This window comes from Pseudorca crassidens, chromosome 2 (genome assembly GCF_039906515.1).
Source record: "Pseudorca crassidens isolate mPseCra1 chromosome 2, mPseCra1.hap1, whole genome shotgun sequence".
NCBI classification, from domain to species: domain Eukaryota; kingdom Metazoa; phylum Chordata; class Mammalia; order Artiodactyla; family Delphinidae; genus Pseudorca; species Pseudorca crassidens.
The window spans coordinates 30,132,493-30,158,057 of NC_090297.1; the positions used below are offsets into that span (position 1 = coordinate 30,132,493).

The 25,565-nt window shown below is 54.6% G+C and overlaps 1 protein-coding gene across 1 annotated transcript; it reads right to left on the reverse strand.

The window, feature by feature from the left end:
• Positions 1-1,090: 1,090 nt before the first annotated feature.
• RSPO1 (R-spondin 1) lies at positions 1,091-21,421 on the reverse strand. Its single transcript, XM_067712002.1, has 6 exons — positions 21,180-21,421; positions 16,232-16,606; positions 5,132-5,323; positions 2,995-3,144; positions 2,513-2,701; positions 1,091-1,804 (listed from the first exon to the last, which is right to left on the reverse strand). The coding sequence occupies exons 2-6, from the start codon at positions 16,323-16,325 to the stop codon at positions 1,641-1,643; spliced, it is 789 nt and encodes a 262-aa protein (XP_067568103.1). The 5' UTR covers positions 16,326-16,606; positions 21,180-21,421; the 3' UTR covers positions 1,091-1,640.
• Positions 21,422-25,565: the final 4,144 nt, after the last annotated feature.

The window sequence follows — 25,565 nt, forward strand, 5'->3', positions numbered from 1 at the left end:
TTTTTATATTGATCACATGTTAAAAAGATAACATTTTGCATATATTTGGTTAAATAGACGATATAATTAAAATTAGCTTCACCTGTTTCTTTTTATGCTTTAAATGTGGCTGTTAGAAAACTGTTAAATGAGATAAGTGGCTCATATTGTATTTCTATTGGACAGCACTGGTCTAGAATGCCGTTCCTCGTCTTTGTGTTAACTCTTATATTTATCCTTCAGAGCTTGGCTCAAAGGTCACCCCCTCTAAAAAGCTTCCCCGAGATAGGGTCTTTTATTTTTATTTAGTTTTCTTTACTTTCATAGCTCTGTGTATGTTTCAGTGGTTGCCTGCCTTTAACACCTCTCATTTATAATTATGCATTTATTCAAATGATTACTTGATTCATGCCTGTTCCCCCACCAACCTCTAAGTTCCATGAGAGCAAGGCACCTGTCTGGCTCCCCTCTGCAAACCAAACATTCATCCAGAGCCTGGTGCCCGGATGGCTGCCAGTGGACACTTCAGAATACCGCAAGAAGTGATTTTATCCACTGTTCTGCCTTCCCGTCCAACGGTCCCCAACCATCTCAGAGAGCCTGAGCACTCCCTCCCCCTAGAATTGCTCCTATAGCCCTTCCGTATATAGATTCTACCTCTCCCAGGTGGGAAGTCTCCCTTTACAGCCGACCAGGATCCTTCCTGCTGCAAGCTGGCCGAGACCTTCGTTCCATCCTTAGAGGTAATTAAAGCAGTGTTTCTCAAACTTGAACGTGCATGCCAGTCACTTGGAAAAATGCAGACTCTGGTTCATCAGGTCTGGGATGGGACCTGAGATTCTCATTTCTCACAAGCTGCCTACTGATAATTTTGATGCTGGTCCGCAGACCACACTCTGAGTGACAAAGATGTAGAGAATCTGGTTACTGCTCTACATATCCCCCAAGTTTCCTTCCTGCTCTGGACCTTCTGTAAATTAGACCAGGAGGGGTCTCTTGAAATTCATTTCCTGCTCCCGTGTCCTCTACCAACCCCATATCCTGAAAAGAAACGTGGTACCTGTGGCTACTGTGGTCATTTGGTTTTCGTTTTTAATTTGAAATAAACCTTTAAGCAGTTTTCAGAGTCAGGAAAGCCCTGATATGGATCATGGAGGTGTAACAATACTCTCCAAAGATAAAGTCACACAGCTGGAGATGCTGAACCCCTCTCAAGCTTTGGCTGCGGTCCACCGGGCTGGTCCTATCAGCTCCTCCAGAAGGCTCCACTCTGCAGAGTCTGGGCTTGGAGGCTGGAAAATGTTCTCTCTGATGTGCCCACTGGGAGCATCACAAACCAAGTGTGCGCCACTAGGCCCTCTGCAGGGCAGAGACGACCCCTCTGCCTCCCTGCCCTGCTGACCCGGTGATGTCCGAGGGACAGATGTGTCTTCCGGTAACCTCGATTGTGTGTGTGTGTGTCCGCGTGTGCGCGTGCACACGTTTGCATGTATGTCAGTTACACGTTTGGACGTGGGGTCTGTGTGCACGTATCTGTGTGTACGTGTAGGTAGGGAGAGTGTGTGTATGCGTTGCCCCCAGTGCTCAAGTTCGGTAAAGCTCTCATCACACAGAGCAGTGCTGGACTCTTTCTGCACAGGCCCGGACGCTGAACAGTGTCCCTAGGTGGACCCCGCAGAGGTGACCGGCCCCACTGTCCCTTGCTGCTGCCGCTGCTGGCCCTTGCGTCTCCGAGCACCGGCGCCCGCCTCCTTGTTCTCCTTCCGGCCGGGGTTCCTGTTGGCATGCTCCTGCCGGCCCTGGCCGCCCTTCCTCCTCTTCTGCCCTGTAAGAGTCAACAAAGGGCGTCCTGACACAGCAGGGAGGCCCTGGGCATGGCCAAGGGCCCCGAGGAGGAATGTGGTGAGGAAGCTGGGCAGGGGGAGGTGGGGAGGAGGCCCATAAGCAGTCGGGGTCCCCTCAAGGTCTCCTCTGAGAAGCAGCCACTGCAGAGGGCGCTGCAACATGGGTACTGAGAAGGGGTCCCATGAGCCTTTTCACCCTGCACCCCTCGATGAACCAGACGCCCTCCTCTTCCTCACGTCTTCCTCAGACCTTTGGTCTCAATGGGCCGAGGGCATCTCCCAGATGGTCACTGCAGCTCTCGGGACAGGCAGGACGCCTCCCCCCCACCCGCCACTCCTCCACCCCAGGACACTGCCACATCATTGTCACCTGCAGGCTGTGTGACCTTGGACAAATCACTGCACCTCTCTGGGTCTTAACACCCCCTTCTACGTTCCCATCATCTGACCTCTGAGGGCGCTTCCAGTGCCGACATCCACTGGCTCAGAAGAAATGGGGAGGGATAGGGCCATAGCAGCTTCCCAGCCCATCACACAGCTGCGGGGCCCACTCTCTGCCTGGCATGCGTTTGCACAGTATGGAGTCCTGGCCTGAGCCCTCTCCTGGGCCACAGGCAGGAAGCAGAGGGGGTCAGAGCTCTCGTGGCTGTGTTGACCCCCGACCCCAGGGAGGTGAGGCCGCAGCTCACCCTCCGGGCAGGGTGTCCTCCGCCCCGTGCACCTCCGGGTCTCCTTGGTATCGGAGCAGACGGTGTGGTCCCCCCCAGGGGCGTGCAGCACTCTCCGTGTCCGCTCCTCCGAGCCCCTCCGGAAGCCACAGAGCTTCTTCTTCTTGGAGCACGGCCCCCACAGAGACCACTCGCTCATTTCACATTGCGCTGGCAGGAGGGGAGGGAAGCAAGAGGACAAGGGGGTCACGTCTCCTCCCCTGGCCCCGGGTACCCCAGGGGAGCCCCTCCCATCTGCTCTCAGCCGCAGCCCCAGGCTAGAGGCGTCTTTAGCCCAGAAGGCAGAAGAGTCCTGAGGGGCAGCTCAGAGGGTGGTGGTGATGCGCTTTCGCTGCACAGGGCCCAGCCCACGCTCGCCCTGGCCAGATCCCCCCAGCCCGCCCCTCCTCCGGGGTCCTGGACCCTGGACCGCAGCGTTTGCCCGCCGCGCCTTCCTGCCTTACCGGGGCTGCTGCACTCCATGGTGCCGTTGGCAGCCGCAGAGCCCTCGGGACAGGCGGGATAGCAGCGGCCCTTGTGCAGGTACAAGCTCTCCTTACACTTGGTGCAGAAGTTGTGGCTGAAGCAGGCCTCACAGTGTTCGATCTTGCATTCTGAGGAGAGGGCCAGATTGGGGGCCTCTGGCTCAGCCGCGGATAGACGCCTCCCCTGGTCCCCGTGGCCACCCAGCCACGCCCACTCACGCAGGGCAGGACAGGGGTCTGGGGCTGCAATTACCGCAGGGGAGTCTTGGGACGGAGAGAAAGGAAGGCAAGGGGATGGGGGGAGAGGAGGTCAAAGCAGCCTCTCTTGAGGGCTGGCTGGGACTCCTGCCACGGTCAGCCAACCTCAGCCCCAACCCAATCCCAGGCCCGGGAGCCCAAGGGGAGGCCCAAGAGAGCCGGTTTCAGAGGAGAGGAGATTAGTGGGGGCGAGAGGAGCGTCCCAGCCTCTCACGGCACCCCGAGGACCACCTAGTCAGAGCTGAACCGAGGGATACAATGACACCCCGAGAGTGGCTGTGTGGTCTCCTCTCCCCCTATTGCCGGGCATCCATAGGACCCCAGAGCCCGGTTCTCCTCCTGCCTGGGGCAGCAAGAGTCTGCCTGGAGTAGGGGAGAGCGATCCCGGGGCAAATTCCTCTGCCTCTACAAGGCCGGCTTCCAGGAACCACCTTGGTTGGACTCCTGGGTCCCTCCCCAAAGCCGTCCTGCCAGCTCTCCCTCCTCTGGGGAAGTGCGGGGAGGGTGGGTGGCCGGGCTAGGCTAGAAGCTGGAGGGGTCTTTCACAATCTCTCCCCTCCTGGATTGTGGGTGGAGCTGACTTCTCCCCAGTCTCCGCCCCTGAAGCCTGGGATGACAGTTTCCCAGAAGCTGACACAGCCAGGAACGCCCTACCCCAAATCCCTGAGGACCAGGGTTCCAAAGGACCAGTCCCAGGGTCCTACCTCCATGCTCACAAGCTTCCCAACGCCACCCCACCCTCCTCTGTGCCTCCTGGCCTCTGATTCCTGGGTTTGGTGGCAGGCAAAATATGAACAAAAGTAAGAATAACAGTAGCTGTTTATTGAGTGCCAGACCCTGAGGACCTCCACATGCCTCTTACAACAGCCCTAGGGGGGTAAAAGCAAGCAGCCACGTTTTGAAGATGAGGTTTTGAGAGGCTGCGACTTGCCCAAGGTCACACAATGAATAAGCAGCAGAGCGGGGATTAGAACCCAAGTCGGCTGAACTTGGATCAGTCATTTCCCCTGAGACCTCGACGTTATCAGCTATGAAAAGGGTACCATCACTTAAGTCCGTCTCCCTCCAAAGGTGGTTGGGAGGCTCAACTGATAGGAGGTCTGGAAATGCCTTCTAAACTCCAAGGCTCTGAACAGAATGGGAAGGTCACTGGCATTGTTTACAGGAGAGTGTTCGCTGCATGTCCCCCAGACGAGAGGGAGGTGTGACAGCATGTGTCTTGGAGCATGTGGGACGGTAGCTGGTGTGAGAGAGCGGAGCAGAGTGAGAAGAGTGGGGGGAAAAGGGTGGGGAGAGAAGGCTGACCAGGGCTTGAATTTCCCTGCCCTCAGTGGAGCCAGCAGTGATTTTCTGGTTATGTGTCTCAGAGGCATCTTTCTGGCTGCAGTGCAGAGGGAGGGTGGAAGGGAACCAGATGAGGGTTGGGGGACAGATGAACAGGCTATTGCAATGGTCAAGGAGAGACGTGATGGGACCCTGAATAAGACCATGGCAGTGAGGATGGAAAGAAGATGAAGGAGGCACAATTTGGTTATTGGATGGATGGGGTGGGGGCATAAATGAGAGGTTGGCTCTCAGGTCTGTGGCCTGGGTGATGGGTTGGGACACTGAGAGTGACCCAATACAGGTCAGCGCAGGTTTGGAGGGAGGAGATGTGGCTACGGTGTGGGTTGGAAACGTGGGTGGGATGTCTGGGGAGAGGTCTGGTCAGCAGCTGGATTTTTAAATCAAGAACTCCCCTCCTCCGTATCCCTCTATTTCTCTTGTAGTACATCAACAGTTCAAAGCACCGCCCCGCCCCACCCCCGCCCCATGTCCAGAGCTTCCGGTGCCCTTACCCAGCCCCGCCCACACTCACTGATGCACTTGTTCATGTCAGGGTTGCGGGCATCAAAGTATCCAGGTGGGCAGGACGGCAAGCAGACGCCCACCTGGCGGATGTCGCTCCTCTCCAGCAAGATGAACAGCTTGGGTGAGCACTTAAGGCAGCCGTTGACCTCCGAACAGAGCTCACAGCCTTTGGCACAGGCCTGGCTCCCCTCGGCGCTGACTGCAAGGATGGGGCAAGGGTGAGAGGCAGCTGTGGGAGAGACCTCCATCTTTCCCAGAATCCCACAAGGATGGGAAGTGAGTAGACAGGAGTTTCAGCCCGTAGAATGAATGTGCTTCTCAGAAAGCACAGGCCAGGCTGGTAGCTCTCTGCAAGGCTGCGTTATAAACCTCCCCAGTATCTGCTTTCAAGGGAGCTAGCACAGCAAGAGCTGCCACCCACCCTAAATGCCTCTTTAGGTCCAGGTGCAACACAAACTCACCCTCCAGGCTTGCCCCGTCATCCCCAGAGGAGGCACTGAAGCTGCACCCATCCTGGAATTTACACATTCCCTCATCCCCACCCCCACCCCAGAGGAAGGAACGCTCAGCCTCAGGTATGGATGGAGGGCTTTCATCCTTGAGAAAAGTTCAAGGACAAGAGGCATAATGAGAAAGAGGCCACCTGCCCAGAGACAGGAAGACAGCTGGAATAACCTGCATCTAGAACAGTGCTCTCGAGCAGAGATGAGTCTGCTCCCCAGAGGACATTTGGCAAAGTCTAGAGACGTTTCGATTATCACACTGGGGGGGGGTGGGTTGCTAGTGGCATCTGGGGGACAGAGGCCAGGGAGGCCGTTAAACATCCTACGATGCGGGGGGGCAGCTCCTACAAAAACAATGTGGCCCAAGATGTCAAAGGCGCTGAGGTTGGAACCATCCTTTGAGCCAACGTGGTCCCCAGCCCCAGCGTCGAGTCTCAGACCTTTGATCTTGTTTCCTCATTCACTTGTTCAACCAACACTCACCCGGCCCCTCCCAGGTACCATGTGCAGTGTGAGTGCTGGCGACGTGGAGGGAAAGACGTCCGGCCAAGCTGAACTAATCTCTCAGGGGTGCAGACAGACCCGCAACCAGGAACATGCTGGCAGCCACAAGGCCAAGCAATAGAGGACCCAGAAATAAGGGAGGAAGGAGTCACAGAGGAGGCGCCATTTGGGCCAGCTCTTGAAGAATAAGTAGCGATTTGTCCATTGGGAAGTGGAGACAAGGGCCCTCCAGGGGCAAGACCACAGAGGCGCAGAATGACCCCAAGGGAATTGCGGATAATTTGGAGTACAAGTGAAAGATAAGGTGTCGTATCAGGAGGGGCCTTTTATATCATGCCAATGGCCTTGAATTCCATCCTGTCGGGCAGCTTTTCCCAAAGAGTATTCCTTGGAACGTGACTCCCCTAAATGTTCATAGAAGGATGTGGAGAAAAGGCCATTGCACCAGGTGAGACTGAGAACCACCGGGTCCGACAAGTCTAAGCAGGATTCTTTACTGCAGGACGTTTTGCAGCCTTTATTAGGCTCCTGTGAATTAGAGTGACTCCGTAAAATGGGGAAAGAGTGAACTGCACCTCTGAGACATTTTGGCCACAGAACCCTTGTTTTGCAGAGTTTGGGGGCCATCTTTCTGAGAGCTGATAAGACAACAGGAAGTCATTGGCAAGTTTTAAGCAGGAGAAACACCCAGTCTGATTTACACGTTGGAAAGCTTCCTCTGCAGCCTGGGGAGAGACCAGAGACTGGAGGACCTTTAGGGAGGAAGCTGACCTGATCATCCAGGTGAGAAAGATGAGAAAGCCTTAAACCAAGTTCTGTTCAGGGGAGATAAAGAGAAAACGATCTGAGAGTTGCTTAGGGGAAGCCATCAGTGTGGTCGTGGTGACCAAGCGTAGCGGGAGGAGGCTGCGGTGCTTCCCGGGGTTCTGGCATAGGGGATGAGTGGGACCAGTCACTAAAAGAGGAACCAGGCAGCGAGGTGCTGTAGATACAGGCTGGAGGCAGAGAGCCAGGGGAATCAGAGCACAGATGGCAGGGGGTCGTGCTGCAACGGAGGACCCAGAGCTCAGGCTTCAGCTGGCTGGACCTGAGCCGATGGCCCAGCCTGTGACCCTGGGAGAAATACCGCATCTTGTGGGCCTCCCTTCCCACCACCAAAATAGGGAGATCAGGAGGCCCACTCTGCAGGGTTGCGGGAAGGAACACGTGCTCCAGGAATGATCCTGATTTCAGAACAGGGGAACGAGTAAGAGAAAGGTGAACAGAAGAGAAGAGGGGAATAACAAACACAACAATAAAACAACAACAACAAAATCATAATCGTAATCATGGCAGCTTATTCCTACAGGTTGAACACGTATTCTGTGGCAGGCGCTGCTCTCAGTGCTTTACAGATATTAACTCCTTTGAGCCTCACAACCCGTGCGGGGGTGCTACTACTTTTATTTCATCCTGTTTCTCACAGATGAGGAAATGGAGAGGTCGAATTACTTAAACAAGGCTTCACCGCCAGTATGTGTTCCAGGCAGAGGGGACAAAGTTTATGAAAGCCAGGGGGTAGGACAATACAAGGTGACATGCAAACGGAAAGCATGGCCAGACTGATTTTTTTAAATAGAGAATTTATTTATTTATATAGAGTCAACGTTACCATTTAATTAATCAATGAATTTAAAACTTAATATCAGGGCTTCCCTGGGGGCGCAGTGGTTGAGAGTCCGCCTGCCGATGCAGGGGACGCGGGTTCGTGCCCCGGTCCGGGAGGATCCCACATGCCGCGGAGCGGCTGTGCCCGTAAGCCATGGCTGCTGAGCCTGCGCGTCCGGAGCCTGTGCTCCGCTGCGGGAGGGGCCACAGCAGTGAGAGGCCCGCATACCACAAAAAAACCCATAAAACTTAATATCACTCTTGTTGGTTGGGTCATTGTAAAAGAAAAAAACAAGGCTCCCAATGTGGTGTCGAAGTTATGAGGGAGCCCCCTTGGGATTAGTTTTCTAGTTCGGGCCGTTATTCAGCTGTATTACAAATTAATGTCACTGTAGATTTTAGTACCACTTTTGCTTCAAAGATATAAAGTTGTCTATACTCAAGGTTTTTATTTAAGTCATTATTGAAATGAATGCTCCTTCTAGGTTTTTGCCTTGGTTTCGAAAACCAAAGTCATCCAGGTGTCCCAGCTGTGGGCCTCTATCACTATGCTCCCGTAACTCATTTATTCCTTCCTTATCACTTCTGTTAAGGACAGATTTGCAAAGGGCCTTCTCAGAATCCTGCTGCCCGACCCCACTTAACCAACAACAGATCTCTGTGTGCATCTCCCTTCAGAGCTCTCAGTGACACGCAAGAGAAAGTGCGGCCCGTGGGGGATCTGAAATTAGTTCAGCATGGCTGGTGTGTGGAGTGAGTGGAGAGGGAAGCAGGGGCCAAAGCAGGAACAGCCTCGAACCCTTATAAAGGAGTATGGACGTTACCCTAAAGGCCATGAGGAATCCCTGGGGCCTTTAAAACAGGAGACATGGCCAGGATTCCGTTTTAGAAACATCACTCTGTGGTGTGGAGACCAGATTGTAGGGATGGCAAACCTGGAGGGAGGAGGACTCCCAGGTTCAAAGAGATGGAGCTGAACCAAGAGGATGGACAGGTGTAGACACAGCTGAGATATTCAGGCGGTAGAATCAATGAGACTAGGTGATGAACTGGACGTGGGATGAGAGCCCGGGGAAAGCACACGTCAAGGGTGATGCCTAGGCGTTGGGCTTGGGTGGTGGGGTAGCCGTTGGTCCTTCACCAAGAGAGGGCCCACAGGAGGAAGAGCAGATCTGGGTGGAGGAAATGATGCCTTGTGTTGAGTTTGTGGTTCTCATGAGACATCCGGGGGGATCTACTAGGCAGCTGAACCTGTGGGTCTGGAAGTCAAGAGAAACATTTTGCCTGGAGATGGAGACACGGAGCCCTTAATATAAAACAGTCATCAAAGGCCTAGAGGTCCGTGAGATGACTAGGAGAGAGGGTACAGACAGTGAGAAAAGGCATTAGCCATTGAAGAGAAGGACAGAAAAAGAAGGGCCAACTAAGGGGCTGAGGAGGACCCAGACAGGTAGGGACACTCAGAAGCTGCATCACGGAAGCCAAGAGACGAGGACCCTCAAGGGGGGAGCAGGGAGTCCAACGCCAAACGCTTCCGAGATGTCACGTAAGGAATCAGCCACAAACAGCCACAAATCAGCCACGTAAGGAATGGCATCCCTGGTGGGGTTGGAGAGTGGAGGGCAGTGGCTGAAGGGTAAAGGAAGGTGAGGAAAGAGAACCATCTCATTCAAGAGACTGGCTATGGAGAAGGGAGAGAACTCAGGGATCCGTCCTGGGAGCCATCACTGGGGCTTAAATCCCTGGGAGAGGAAAGCGTCCCGGGGGAAGGAGCTGTGCAGCTTGAGAAGAGGATCAAGAACTGCGGCCCCGGGCAGTCCTCGCATTCAACACACAAGTAGAGGAAGGTGCCCGGAAAGAAGCTGAGAAGGAATAATGGGAGAGATGGAAGGACATTGACGGGGGTGGGGGATGGAAACCGAGTGGAAAAGGGCGAGATCTGCGGGGACCGGGGCTGGGAGGAGACCGTGAGGGGGGAGCCCTGGGCAAATCTACAACACGTGCACTAAGAGGTGATTGGGTGACCTCAACAAAGGCAGTTTGGTGGAGTGGTGGGATGCCAGACAAACCACAGGGGGCTGAAGAGTGAGTGGAGGGGATAGAGGTGGGGGGGGTAAAGTGAGGAGAGGGACAGAGGGGGTCAGGGAACACAGACAGAAAGGAGAGACCAGCTGGGGGTGGGGAATGTGATCACAAGACAGAGGCAGGGTGAAGTGATGGAGTGAAGACCCAAGGATACGAGAGGGTCAAGATACAGAGCTCAGGTGGTAAGACAGGCCTTGAGGCTTGGGGCTGGGGTCAGGGACAAGAGACTAGGGAGCTGAGCTCCATGAGGTTTGGGGGCTCAGGAAGGGAGAGTGGTGCTCAGCAAGGAGGAGGGGGCTTGGCGATGGGCAGGGCCAGTCCGATGAGGAAAGAGACACTTATCAAGGGGAAGGGGAACCAAAGGGTGTTCTCGGCTCAGTGAGGCGAATAGATGGGCAGCGAGCGGATGGAAAGCCAGAGTGGAGGGGGCTCTGTGCGTGCCGGGCTGGGGGTGTCCAAGGAAGATGCTGGGTATGGGCAGAGGTTACATAATGATTCAAAGGGAGAAACAGGCTCATTCATTCCACGGACGTTCACCACACACCTAACACGTGTCAGAACTGCTAGGAACTGGGGATGTGGAGATGCAGCAACAAACGCCCACCTAGGGCTGGCTGCACACTGTGAGGACTGTAGGAGCGATGAAGGGCATGCCCTTATGCAGCAGGCTAGGTGAAGAGGGAGTGCAGACAGGAGAAACAGCCTGTGCAAAGACTCTGAGGCACTGACCATCCGAGGGCATCCACAGGATGGAGAACAGGGCTTTAGTCTACTGGCAGGGAAAGGGACCTCAGAAGGGCGTGGTCAGATTCACAATCTGAAATGCTGCCTCGGGCTTCTGTGCCCCTGATAGGAGGGTTGCATGCAGGGGAGGCAGCCTGGCAGGGCTGGAGCCTGGCTGAGGATGGGTGGGCTCAGTGATGGGGAGGGCGCTCAGGGAGCTGACGGAGCCTCCTTCCAAGCTCTTCACAAAACCCCCTCATGCAGTTCTGCCCTTCCCACCCCCACCCTACTGCCCCCGCTCCCAGGCACTCAGTGGAGCCTGAGTGCGTGAGCCAGGAAGGCAAGGCTGTGTCCTCCTCCCTTCCCTGGTGCTTCTCGCCCCCTTCATCCCCATGCAAACCCCTTTCGGGCTGATGTTTCTACAGTCAGGCCTTGCCCCAGGGTGGCTCAGCCCCCACCCCGCTGAAGAATGGCTTCTGGCCACAGTGCCTCCTCTCCAGGGACTTCACTTCTCCCAGGTCCCCAACTTTCTCATCTTGAGATCTTTCCAAAACCCCAATTCTGATGGTGTCACACGCCTGCCTAAAACCCATCAATAGCTCTCTATTGGCTGCAGAATTAATACCCAGCTCTTCCACCTGGCCTAAAAAGCTTCCATAGGCAGATCCCATCCACCTCATCTCTTCACACTACTTCTAAGCAATATGGAATTATTTTTGTTCCTCTGAACACATCACACTATTTCACACTTCTGTGCCTTTGCTCAAGTTGTTCCTTCTGCCTGGAACACCTTCTGCCTCCTCTTGAGTTTAACTTTTTCAAGTCTCAGAACTAAGGTCACCTCCTACAGGAAGTCTCCATTGATCTCACCTCCATGTAAAATCTGGATGGAGTATTTCTGTGTGTTCCCTGCCCCCAGTACTTGAATCCATCATGGTAGACGTCACCTTGTGTCGTTATTATCTGCTAATATGTCTTTGTCTCTCATTAGAAAGAGCTTTGGAGGTGGAGCCTGTCTTGTTTCTGAATGGGAGCCCAGTAAGGGGTGAGGCTCCACAGGGATAGGGCTACCCCAGAATGTAGGGCTGAGGATGTGATGAGTGAGGCAGAGGCTCGGGGGGGGGGGGGGGGGTTATACGGATGGAGCTTACTGGGGGGCTTGATAAGGTGTGGGGAGCTGGACAGGATAGGTATGAGGAGTTACGGGGGGTTGGGTGAAGGTCAATGCCAAGGGAGGGGAACTCTCCATGACCCAGAGGAGGGCTGACCTTTGTTTGGGGGTGGTATCTAGTCTTGGAGGAATTAGACTCGGTGAGAGAGCCCTGAGTTAAGTGGGCAGGGGCAAGGGCAGGGCAGGGGGGGTGACAGGAACTGGCACCTCGCTGAGCGTGTTGAGGCCACATGCTCTCCCAGGAGATGTGCCCATTCCTGGTGCCCTGGGCACATCCCCCGGGAAGATCCGGCATCCTTTAACTCAGCTGTGAGCTTAGTTTAGACCTACACTTTTTCCTCGACTGGGCCCAAATAGCCTTTAACTGGCCTGTTTGCCTCCCATCTCGAACCACCTCCCCTCGCCCGGTCCTGCAGCTGGACCACACTGCTCCCCTAATTCAGACCTCTCCGTGGGTCCTCATTACCCACAGCTCAAGTCAGGTCAAGGGCCAACTCCTCAGCCTGGCGGGTACCAAGCGCTCCACCCTCCGACCTCTGCCCACTTGTGTGGCATTGCTCCCAGGATGCTCCCTCAGCTCCAGGCAGCTTTCGTTGCTCTACCCTGATGGACGTTCAGCTTTTTGTTTTAACAGCACAACCCTTCTTTTCAGTAGAAAAGAGTGTCCACGTATAACACAGAATGAGCAGAGCGGCTCCAGTGAAAACCTCAGGGCTCCCTAGAACTGCACCCAGAGACCACTCCTCCAGCTACCCTTAACCGTACCCCACTTCCTGCACAGTCTGTGCCGCGTCCCAACTCCTCACCTTCGGACAGGCTGGTCCCCTGCCTGGAGTGCCCTCTGCCTCCCCCACCCCCCCACTCCCTTGCCTGCACATCAACTACTCATCTTTAAAATCACATCTCAGGAGTCACTCCCTCTGGGCCCTCGCAGCCCTCCTGGTTCCTTTCCACATCCTCTACACCAGGTTAAATTGCCTCTTCCCCCTTCACCCACGGGCTCCTCATGACCCGTCTCTGCCACCCGGGGCCGGGCTCTGGGGGTTTGCAACAGGCGAGTGGGGAATGGCCCAAGGAGTGAATGGGGCTTCAGCCAGGGAAGAGGGGTTCTACAGGTGGTTAGTGGCAGAGGGGAGGAAGGCTCCAGTTGGAGGACGGGGCAGTGAGAAGGGGCAAAAAGGGGAGTCCAGAGAAAGACAAATATGATATGATATCCTTACATGTGCAATCTAAAAAAGTGGTACAAATGAACATATTTACAGAACAGGAATAGAGTCACAGCTGTAGAAAACAAACTTATGGTTACCAAGGGGGAAGGGGAGGGGAGGGATGAATTGGGAGACTGGGATTGACATATATACACTAGTATATATAAAATAGATAACTAACAAGGACCTGCTGTATAGCCCAGGGAGCTCTACTCAGTGTTCTGTCGTGACCTGGATGGGAGGAGAATCTGGAAGAGAGTGGATTTACGTACACGTGTGGCTGGTTCCCTTTGCTGTGAGGCGGAAGCTAACACAGCATTGGGGATCGACTATATTCCAATAAAAATTAATTTAAAAAACGGGGAGTCCAGCTTCTGGAAGAGTCAGGGTTCCGTGAAGGAATGCAGGCTTCATGGGGGGCAGGACTGAGTGAAGGGGCCCAGGAATCAGACGGGAGAAGGGTCTCAGTAAGGGGAGGGGCACTCAGTGAGAGGCATGGTGAGGGAAAGACGGCTCCGTGATGCAGGAAATCCAGGTGGGGAGGCGGTCAGCAGAGGGCAAGGGCCAGTGAGGGTGAGTGAGGAGAGGGTTCGGGGAGGGGAGGTGTCCTCAGTGAGTGGGACAGGAGGAGGACGCCCTGGCAGGGTTTAGGACTCACAGCTGAACTTCTCCCCTCTGTGCAGGGACACCATCTCTCAGACCTGAGATCACACATTTCTGGGCTCAAAACTGGTGTATGGCTCAGAGCTATACTGGGTGGCTTCTGGTGGCCCCACTGGCATGCAGTCACGGGATGGCAGAGTCGGCAGACCTGAGGCTCATATTCACAGCAAGCCTGCCGCTGCCCCCCAGGCTGCCCACTGCCTTTGCACATGGGGGGGGCCAGAGCAGCCACACGTGCTGTCTCCATCCTTTCTTCCCTCCTCCACTCGCATGGAAACCCTGGGGCAACATGGTCCACAGCTTGTTTATATAATAATGACACGCATCTAAAAGAGCGGATGTATGTATATGTATAACTGATTCACTTTGCTGTATGCCTGAAACTAACACAACATTGTAAATCAACTATACTCCAATAAAAATTTTTTAAAAAGGGGCTTCCCTGGTGGCGCAGTGGTTGAGAGTCCGCCTGCCGATGCAGGGGACACGGATTCGTGCCCCGGTCCGGGAAGATCCCACATGCCACGGAGCGGCTGGGCCCATGAGCCATGGCCGCTGAGCCTGCGCGTCCGGAGCCTGTGCTCCGCGACGGGAGAGGCCACAGCAGTGAGAGGACCGCGTACCGCAAAAAAAACAATAAAAACCATGACATGCATCCTGACCATACAGAGCTTGATATTTCACAAAGGTTTCACAATATGTGGACCTGTTATCTCATGTAACCCTCGCTGTATTCCTGTACAGTCACACTTGCAGGTTTATGGTTATTTCACAAGTGTTGCCTAGCAACGTCTACCCCCATATCCCCCCCGAGCCTCTGTCCATTTTGGACCCTCGTTGCATCTTGAGTCTTTCCCACACCTCTCCCCAACCTCGTCGCCCCCTTGATGGTGATCAAGGATGTCTGTCAGTGACGCCGTTTGGTAATAAACACTGGGCTAAATGCTGTCGAGGCTGTGAGATGCGGCTCTATCAAAAGCGGGCACATCAAAATCGCTGCATTTGACTGGCTGTTGCTGGGAGTGGCCCATTCTGATGGCCAGACCAGTACTTTTCTCTTTTTTTTAGTGCAAGAGATGAACCCAGGTCTTCTGACCCCCCCTGGTGTAGGTGAGTGTGCGGCTCACCAGTGGAAGCGTGACCACTAGTGCACATCCCATGAGGATGAGTGGCCTCTCCCATTCTTTCTCTCCTCTCGGAAATAGAGGAGACTGATTAGAAATCACTAAACCGCATCTGGCCCGTGGAGTCCAAACTACTGGCCACGGCAGATGAGAAGGGAGGAAAATCAAGGCCTCGCTGCTGATTAAACCTAACCGTCTCTAATTGTTTGTTAAGCCAGGGATTTTCAGCTTCACCAGTTCACTGAGCTTCTCTCTCTGGGCTGGGTTCTGGCCTTGGCCACTCCCGTGGAGACCCAACAAAACTCCATTGCCTTTCAACCTTTCCTGGCGGACCTCAGTCAGAAGGCCTCAGAAGTGAAGCAAGAGATGGTCGGACTAGACTTCGGAGGACCTGTCTGCCTGGGGGCGTGACATCTCTTCCGGGGGATGCTGAGAGACAGATAGGCTTGGGTCGGGCCTCCACCCCACTCCCTGGCACTGTCCCTCACACGCAGTGGCCACTCCCACCACACGATGGCAGGTACTGAACCCCCATCCCTGGAGGCATCAAGTGGAGCATGGGGGACCTGCTCTCAGGACTGCCTAGGATGGGATCCTGGGAGGGACGGCGAGGATGGTGGGGACAGGTAAACTCCTTCAGGCTCTGTTTTCAAGAAGACTGGGCTCACGGGGACCAGGAGACCTGGGTTCCAATACTGACTGCGTGTCCTTTGGAATGTCATCTCTTCCCCTTTCTTAGCCTCAGTTTTCCCATCTGTACAATAACAGGATTTAATTTTTTTTAGGCTGTGAAGACTCTTTCCTCCAATGACATCTTACGTGGAATCTTCCCAAAAGCAGGGAAGAGGGAAGCTGCTCTGGTTTGAAGGTGGGGGGCCAGCCTCCTGCCCACGGCCTCCCCTTCACCCCCCAGCACACATCTTTGAATCCCACTGGGCAGGTTTAAAAACCACAGCAGTGGACTGTCCCACGACCTTCTCTGCTCCATTGTTTCTGCCCCATGATCTGGGCAGGGACATCTGTTGCCCACCACGAGGCTGTGTGGGGTTCCTGGCCCCAAGGGGTTAAGGGCTGCACTTCAGACACCACTAAAAGAAAGGAGCCCTGAACTCCTGTCCATAAATGGGAGGACACAGCACCCCAGGAGCACCGGGCCGAGAAGCACTTCCATGGATACCACACAAAGCTGGTGTTATATCAAAGGGCAGAATCCACAAACTGGACCCTCACAAGAGAGGGGTTAATCTAGAAAGCAGAGTCTACAAAGGGGAAAACAGACAGAGTGAGTAATCTACAGAGTGGGCAATCTCAACAAATTAATCCACAAACAGGATAATCTACTGAGCAATGTAATAGACAAAGTAGAAATCTGCAATGGTCATCATAGAATGAAACGACCAAAGGCCCTAGTCCCCAGACAGCACCCTCACCACCACCACTCCCAAGGCCCACGGTGGTCCAGCCGCATCCGTTACTCACTCCGCCTCTGCCTCTTCCCCTTGATCCCCCGGCTGCCGGCAGCGAGATGCATCCAGCTCAGAACCAGGGCCACCACACACAGCCCAAGCCGCATAGTCACTCGCCAGCTCAGGCCCCTGGTGGGAGGGGTGGTCTCTGGGGGGTGGATGGCACAGGGCTCTTGCTAACGCCTCCGGGGCTGGGTCAGCAGCAGGAGGCCCAGGCCTGGGCTGTATCCCAAATCCACCATAATCTCAGCTGGGGACAGACAGGGTGTGGGGAGCCCACTTCTCCATCAGCCCATAAGGAGGTCCAGAAAGCTTTCCTCAAAGGCACCTTGGGGTGTCACATGGGAGAACTCTTTGTCCTTCAGCAGGGACACCTCCAAAAACCAACCTGTTGGGGGAGGAGAGAGAAGGGTTAATTCTGGGGAAACATGGGGCCCCCCAACCTATGCCACCTACGCTCCCATGTGGTTCCCTACCCAGGAGACTGTGAGAACTCAGAATGTTTGGACACTACAAGTTGCCCACCTGGCGCCCCTGTGGGAGAGATCTGCCCGTCTTCCTATCTCGTGAGAGTCCCTAACATGGGGTGGGAGTTGGCCACCCAAGTGGTTGGAATATGGTGGACACTCAGATCAAACTTGTGGATCCCTGGAAACCAGCTGCCTGGCTTCCGACCTGCCCAATGTTAGGAAGTCCTTCTTTAGGTCTACCCTACAGACTTCATGCTGCAGTAACATCGTGTCTCTTAAAGAACAGCTCTCTCTGTCCTTCTGTGAGTGACCCCTCAGCCTTCTCTCCCCAGTGCTGAGTCACCAATGTGCCTTTCACCTGCCTGGAGCTAGAGCAGTGGCCCCCGACAAGCTGGCAGACCCTGCGTGGCCCTCTGGGCTTGGCGGGAGAAAAGGAAGTAAGGCTTCCCCTGGCCACAGAAACTCTGACACAGCAGGCCCTGCGGGCCTGGCCTTTGTGAAAGGATAAAAGAGGCAGCGACGCCCGCCCTGGCCAGAGACACAGAGAATGGGGATAATCCCCCTGCCCAGCGAGAGCCAGGTCTGTGGACCCGCTGGCCCGGGTGATGGGGGCAGGGGGAGCTGGTCCCTCCCCGGTGAAATGTGTCTGGGAAGTTGGAGCCCAACCTGGGAGTCGGGGGACGAAAACCCACTTCCCACTCACAGTATTGCACACTTTCACAACAGATGCCTGCACGTCCATTGGCCCACACACCTGCTGCACACACACCCACACCCACACAGGGATGGGAGGAAACAGAGAGCCTTAGAGAAGCTTTGCAGATGCCAGACAAGCATCACCCTCCCACCGGCTGCTTAAGATGCCTTTGGACAAGTCACTTAGCCTCTCTGAACCTCAGTTTCCTCATCTATGAAATGGGGATAAATATTTCACAGGTTTGCTCTGAGAGCCGGCTGAGTTTTGGCTTAACGAATGAGAAAGCTGAAATGCTAGAGCGGAGGTGTCCCTCCCAACCCCATCCCAATCCTTTCCCCCTTCGCCTCCAGGGAGGCCCCAGGAGAGCCCACCTGCATGGGAGATAAATCATTATCCCACAGGGGAGTTCAGCACTCCCTCCTTGGCCTCTCCCACCGGCTTTGAAGGCCAGACACACTCAAGTGGTTAAGCTGCTTGTGAGAAGTGTTTACATGAGACTGATGGATCCCACCTGGTGCTGTGGCCAGAGCCTGCGGAGATGCCCCCAGCCACCCCCAAGCGCCCCGTCAGCTGCCAGCCCCTACCTGCCCTTCCAGTACTCCCTGCGTGAACCACCAGAGCCTTCCCGCCTTCTCCAGCCCCCACCACACACTTCCATCACCCACAGATTGCAGACATCCGGCTGAGCTTATCAAACCGGGGTCTTCAGCTCCAAGTACACAATCCCAGACGCTGGCCGTAGAGTATGATGGTTAAGGTCATAAACTTCAGAGTCAGACTGCCTGGCTTTGAATGTTGCCTCTGCTACTTATTAGTTGTTACCTTAGGCTAGTTGCTCAGCTGGTCTGAGCCTCAGTTTCTTCATCTACAAGAGGGTGGTTGTTTTTAGAGCTTAAGCGAGTTAATACATGAAACTGCTTAGAACAGTGCCTGGCACATAGGGACTCAATAAATGCTGTATTTTCTATGACCAAGACTGTATTTTGTGTCTCCCTTCTGATGGCCATCTAAAAAGCAATAGAAACAGTTTTCATACCATCTGGATACTAATCTTAACACTGAGCACTGTTATGCCATTTCCATATTTGCATTTATCTTTATGGTTGATTGCCTTGGCCCCAGTGATCACTCGAAGTGATAGGGTTAAACTTTAATGGTGGCCTGTCTCAAACTGAGGTCTGAGGACCCCTGGCAGATGCATCCTCAGGGTGCCCTGAGTCCTTAAACTTGACAAGCACTGGAGGAAGACCGCATCGGACAAAGCTGGTGTTAAATCCTGAGTGCGTGAGACTTTGGTCTCACTGTGTGATCAGTAGCCCTGGGTCCTTGGGGCAGAACAGGTCTGTGCATCTCTGCACTCCCTCTGCCTGCCCAGCACGGTGCCTGGTACTTCAAAGTTAGTGCACAGCAAATGTTATCACCCTTCCTCTCCCTCCCTCTACTTCCCCCTCAGTCCTCCTGGGTCTTAGCTTTCAGTCTGGCCCTTGCCAGGCTCACCCAATCCTTGCCAGGGAGGATCTTCCAACCCACTCCCACCAGTATCCCCATCAAACCATGATCTCAGCAGGGCAATGGGGAGGAGGCTGCAGATCTGCATGTCACTGGAGCAAGTGGCACTGGCCTTCCTTGCCCATCACTGGATAGGAAGAGTTTCAATACAGAATCAACCCTGGAAAGGAGCTAAGAGTTCATTCTATCAGGGATACAAGCAACAAATAGGAGGGACACTGGGTGTGGAGAGGGTGAACTGGAGGGCAAATGTCCCATCCAAAGGGAGCCTCTGCTATTCCATTCCAACTGATAGTTGATAGGCAGAAATACTGGTTCCACATTGCTAGATCTTCTGATTTTTTAAAAGAGAAGTGGAAAACTCTGAATTTTATGTGATATCTGATTTTAAAGGCAGGACAGGTCTCAGACTAGGAATGCTGCAGTACCAAGCCCCAGAAGGTCACAGGTCCCTGAATCCACATCCTTCCAGAGAGGAGGTCCCTGCCCCCCCCCCCCGTCCCCACACACACATATGCAGTGGGTACACACACAGAGACAACCTTGGATCGAGGCTGAGAGAGGGGATAGGAGCTAATGACTCTCTTCTAAGTAGGCTGTCTCATTCCCCTCGGTTCCTCTGCCTGATTTCCTCTGCCCCTTTGGCTACATGGCACAGACAGGTCCTATCTGGAGGCCCATCATTCTGCACCGGCAGAGCCAGCAATGGGAACTGCTGGCAGCGATCAAGGTCTCAGGCATCCATGGGAGTGAGGAGGGGCATTTTGTCTCTGCCAGGGTCGGGGTGAGGGATTCACATTCATGACGTGCCTGCACCACCTGCCGTGCGCCAGGCCCTCACTGACTCCTCACCACAAGGCTAAGAGGAAAGCAGAATTACTCCCACTTTATGGGCACGGACAGGTTAAGGGTCTTGGGGTTACAAACCTCGTCAGTGAGCGAAGGGTTTGCTGCTCAGGACTGGGGATCTGGAGGGCAGAGCAAAAGGCGCAGGGAGCAGAGGGGTGTAGGGCACAACCCAGCTTGGGGAAGGGGTGGAAGGCAGAGGCAGAGGCTGGGGCCCAGGAGAGAGGCCCCACGTGCTAGGTGGTCCGAGGAGGGGAGGACAGACTGGGGAGGGGCGCACGGCTAGGGGTGGTGCTGAGGGCGGGGACTCAGTGCCCCCAGAAGTCTGGATAAACTTTCACCTTCTTCCCTGCCACGCTATTTGGATAAATTGGTACCCGGTCCGGGGCCGGATACAGACCCAGAAATGTAAACCATCCAGATAATTTCTCCTTAGCCCTCCCCAGGACAAGCTACGGGTGGAGAGGGCTGGCAGGCGGGGGCAGAAGGATTGCTGGGCTGGGGGCGGGACCTAGTACGTGCCGGCCCGACCTGTCGGGATTAGCGTGTCTGCCGGAGCCAAGCCAGGTGCTGGGGCCCCCCGCCCCCCCGCCCCCCAACGCCAAGGGCAGCGGGGAAGGGCTCCTTCGCGCCCCTTCATCACGACTTCAAGCGCTCAGAGCCTTCCTCCCTATTATCGGGAGAGGCCCAACAGGTGCAGGGGGAGGGGAGGTGGACCTGAAGTCCCCCTGACTGCCCCCCAAAATCCAAGAGAATTCTCCAAGTCCAATAGGTGGGTTTCACAAGAAAACCCTTGCCCCAAGCTCGCGCACCCGGAATCCGACCCGGCCCTCCTGGGAGCCGTGGGTTAACAAACAGCCCCCATCTTTCCCCAACCAAGCAAGACCGTCTGTCCCTCAGCCCCCCGAACCCGCTGGACAGTGAGCCGCGCCACCCCGCAGCGCACCGTGGGGGCGCGGCACACACCGCCTGCCACGTCGGACCCGGGCCCGGGCTGCGGCACTGGGGGTGGTAACTAGAGGCCGTGGGACTCGGGGGAACCCGAGGCGAAGACACCAGGAATCAAGAGCTTCTGGATCGGGGGTGCTGGACAATAGGTCTGGTGGATTTGGGGAGTTCAGAACTTCGAGTGAGCACGATCACCGGGGGCTGCCGGGTTGAGGGCAGCCCGAGGCAACACCGCGAGGAGGCTGCCCACTGGCTTAAGGGATGCCGGGGGTGGGGACGGCAGGATTCGCAGGAGGGACTCCAGAAGGTGCCCTCCCCCGCCCTCGCTGACCCGACAGCAGTCATAAGTCCCCTTGCTCTGGCGGTCTCCCCGCCCCCCCTCCCCCCCGCGCTCAGCTCGGTCAAGCCCAGATGAGAGGGCCCACGGCGCCCCAGGTCCCAGTGGAAGGGGGCGCTAGGGAGGAGGACGGGGCAGCTCCGTGGGGACTCACCTCCGCGCTGCCAGCCGCGGCGGGGGCAGGCCCGGGAGGGGCGAGGGCGCGGCCGGCTCACCCGCTCGCCGCGGAACTGTCCTGGGCGCCCAGCGCGCCCGCGCTCCGCCCGCCGGTTTCCAAGTTGCTCAATCTGCGGGCGGCTCACGCCCTCCGGGGCCAGCGCCCCACCCGGCGCATCGGTCCTCCGGGGCGGCCCGGTCCGGCCCTCCTCTCCACAGTGCCCCACTCGGCCGATCCGCTCCCGGCTCTCTGCCCGCGCCGGGGCTCTCCGTTGCGCCTCGGCTCCGCCGGAGCTCCCAGCCGGGAGAGGGGCTAGTCCTCCTAGCGCACGAGGGAGGGAATCCCCCACCCTTTGCAGTCCCACCCCCGAGCCGGCCCCCCTTCCCGGGATCCGCAGCAAAAAACGGACTGGAGCGCCAGGCCCGGGAGTTCGTAGCCCCCCTCCCGCGCGCACTTGCCCCCAGCTGGGGCGCTGCGCTTGGAGCGCAGGGCGGGCACCCGCACACTTGGTCTGGACCCTGGCGCAGACCCTCTGTCCTTGTCTCCTCCCCTTCCCCCACTCCGCATCCTGGGGATTCCACGCAGCCGGAGCACCGGCTGCAGCTCCAGGCATCTTGGGGTCAGAACAGGGCCGGGGAGCCTCTCGAAACCTCAGTTTCCCCATCAGGAACCTGGAAAGTGACAAGGAACAGGCTCAACGGGGCCTGTGGTCCCGGCCACGCCCTCCTCTTCTCAGAGTCAACTCTTCATAGCATCTTCCCAGTTCAGAGGAAATGTGAGGCTATAACGTCCCGGGAACCCAGGTGAGGACCCTCCACTGGGACCTGGTGCAGGAGAGCGAGGTAGATTTTGAAATAAGACGGAGATTCAAATCCCTGCTCTATTACTTACCAGCTGTGTGGCCATGCCTAAGTTACTTAACCTCTCTGAGCTTCAGAGTTCTCATCTGTTTTTTAGGGGCAGTGAAATGAAGGGTGCAAACGCCCGGTAAACGGTAGGGACCCTATGCATGTTTGTGGACTGGGTCTTGAAGGGCTGCAGGCACCTGCAGTGACCCAGATGCTGTTGAAGTCAAGCCTGAAGAAGGGAGGGAGGGAAACACTTCTTAGGGTGGCAAACAGCTGTTTTCCAGCATCATTTCAGATTGGGTAAAGGGAAATGGGCTAAAACTATAGTTAGCAGGAGTTAAGTTAGAGCAGAAAAGCTATACTGATGGGGGGGGAGGGGAGAGGGGAGGGGGTAGGAGTAATCAAGACAGGCTGTGGAATCTCCTTCTCAGGAGAGGAGGGGGGAGCCCTAACTATGGAGACAAGGGAACAGGGTCTTTTACAGTGACAGGGGCATGGACGGAGTGACCTCTGGTGTGTCCTGATGGCCAGGGAGCAGAGCTGGTGGATGGCCAGAGAAAGTGGAGCAGTTGGGTCCCAAATACCAGGATTTGGGCTCATTCAGCCAGATCCTTGCCAAGTTTGCAGGGGGCAAACAGCCATTTCTGAGTTGGTCCTGGGCCCCCTCCACCCCTGCTCTCCAGCCCCTCCCCTCTCCCCTCTGCCCTGAGCCTTTCCTCCATCTCACCGGCCCTTGGCTCTGCTCTGTGCCTAATCAAACAGCCCCAAATGCCGAAAACTCGATGTTTATTTTATTTTATTTTTTTACACACTTGCATAACTCCCTGACAAGCCACGCCAGTCGTTGGGCTTTTTGTTTGGTTTTATTTTGTTGCATTTAGGGGAAAAAAAAGAGAGAGAGAGAGAAAGAGAGAGAGAGAATGAATAACACAAACCACCCAGCCCCAGAAGCTGTCCCAGGCCAGGCAGTGGGTCGGGTTTCCTGCCTGAGGAAAAGTCTGTAGGAGTTGGGGGGCCTCGCTACTAGGCTCAGGAATGAGTGCGAAAGGGAAGAAAGCCACCTGGGTCAGAGAAGATAATGAATTAGAACCATGTGACAAAAATGGATGAATGAGAAAGAGAATTTCTTGTGCATCTAATATATGCCAAGCACTGTGCTTTGCATCTAAATTCCGTTACCTAATTTTGCAACCATTTTACTTTCTTTTTTCTTTTTCTCACAAATGTGAATTCCAAGCCTCAGAGACATCAGGTAATTTGCTCAGAGACACACAGCCTGTAAGTGGCCAGCCCGGTTCCCATTATGCTAAATAACTTGTAATTTCCCTGAAAGAGTCATGGTCCCCTGGGTTTGCATATGCTGGTCATTCTGCCTAGAAATGCCTTCTTCTCTGGCCCTTCTCTTACCATCCTTCAAAATGTTTATGTGAAGTTTCACCCAGCCACCTTGCACATCAGCCTCCGGACCTCGTGTAGACCTATTCATCACTCATCACTGGCCTGTGGTCATCTCTCCCACTGCAGTGTGAGCCCCTTAAAGGCAAAGGCTGTGTCTGATTCAGCCTTATGATCCCAGCACCATAAACATACTTAACTGATGTTTGGTAAACTGAACCCCTAGACAGCCAGGATTGCATCTTTTGTAGCTCCTGCAAGCTTATTCAGATGATGTCCCAGGTCACTGTTACTATTCACCCAGGCCAAGATCATCATTCTCATTAGAAGACCTAAGGTCAGTGGACTCAGGCCAGGGCAGTAGCTCCTAGAGATTAGTGAAATTCTTTATACTTCATGTCGTCCTCTATCAGGCAAGAACCACTGTACCACCTGCAGTGTCAGTATCAATATACTTTTAGCTACAAGTAATAGAAGACCAGCTCAAAATGGCTTAGAGAGCAGGGTGGTGTATTATCTCATGTATCGGGAAGAGCTGAGGTAGGAATGATCCAGCAGCTGAGGAACCACACACATCAGATTCTGTCCTCTAACCTCATTCCACCACCCTCAGTATGTTGGCCATTATCCTCATGATCACAAAATGGCTGCAGCAGCTCCAGGCACTACATCTTCAACCAAGTCCAGCAATAACTTAAAGAGTTACGTGCCACTCTAAAATGGTTAAAAAGATAACACTGTGTTATTTTATCCCAATTAAAAAGAAATTTAAAAGAGCTAACTGGATCACATGCCCACCACTGAACCAACCAGACAAGAGGGATAATGTTACTAAAATTATCTTAGACCAGTCAAGATTTACCTGAATTATGGGGGGTAGGGTGTTCACAGACAAAAGCAAAACTCTGACAGCACTGAAGAAGGGGAGATGGGCTTTTGGGTAGGCAACAAACAGTCCTTGTGATCACACTGTGACTCAAAGAAAAGATGACTTTGTTATTGTCAATTTATTGCAGACTCTCCTGCAAACCTCAGTCTCCGTGACCCCATTGTCCTCTGAGACCTTGTCCTCTGCCTCTCTTTCATGGAGGCAATATAGGACAGTGGTCAAGTGCACCGACACTGGAATCAGGCTTGTCTGAGTTAGCAGCCCATCTCTAGCACCAAGTAGCTCAATGTCCTTGGACCAGTCACTTCACCTCCCTGAGCCTCAGTGTCCTCATCTGTAAAATCAGTATAGTAACACTGCCTGCTCCACCACAGTTCTTATGGGCCTAACATAAGGAAATGCATTTAAAGAGCTCACCGCAGTGCTAGGAATCTTAGTATTTAGTACATACTGTTTTTTTATAATTAGCTATAATTTTATCCTGTCATTCATAAATATTAACTGCTTTTGTATCCCAGGCATTGGGCTGGGAATGGAGGATAGAGAAATGGATATAAGGGAATTCCCTGGCAGCTCAGTGATTAGGACTCAGCGCTTTCACCGCTGTCCTGTAAGCCGCATGGTACAGAAAAAAAAAAAAGAGAGAGAGAGAAATGGATATCATACTGTCCTCCTAAGGCACTCCTGGTCGTTGGGGAGATAGATTTATGAAACAAGGTAGATGAGGAAGAGTGACGGCACAAAGAAAGGGGCAATCGTGGCTCCTTGAGGGCATCAGAGAAGCTTCTCCAAAGAGGAGATGCTTGCTTGAAAGACTTGGCATTTTCTAGGCACGTGAGATGAAAAAGGCATTCCAGGCAGAGGGAATGGTGTGTGCAAAGGGCCAGAGGCCTGATGCATCATGGTGCCCTTAGAGGTATAAGTTCATCCTGCTTTGTGGGGATTTAGGATGAGAGAGGTGGGAAGGAGGGCAGCAGGTGAGATCCTTCCAGAAGGGCCTCGTGGACCAGGCTAAAGGACAGGGACTTTACCCTGAGCGCAGTGGGGTTTACGAAGTGGATAAGAGGCAGGATGGAGTCGTGCATTAGAAGGAGTGCCTGGCAGCTCTTGTGAAGGCTGGCTTTGAAGGGGAGAGTCTGGAGGGGGTGAGGAGCCCCAGAGAGGGAGGATGGGGGGTGGAAATTTCCTGCTCTTCCCCTTTCCTCTCTCATTCTCCCTTCCCAAGGGCCGGTGTGTCCTCTGGAAGCCTGC

Bases quoted from the DNA above. Each gene is read 5' to 3' on its own strand.
- RSPO1 (XM_067712002.1), bottom strand. From the start codon at position 16,325: ATGCGGCTTGGGCTGTGTGTGGTGGCCCTGGTTCTGAGCTGGATGCAT. The intron at 2,702-2,994 runs GTAAGGCAGGAA...CCCTCCTGCCAG, and splicing joins CATGGAGTGCAGCAGCCCCG to CGCAATGTGAAATGAGCGAG. The intron at 1,805-2,512 runs GTGAGCTGCGGC...TGACTCTTACAG, and splicing joins GAGGACACCCTGCCCGGAGG to GGCAGAAGAGGAGGAAGGGC.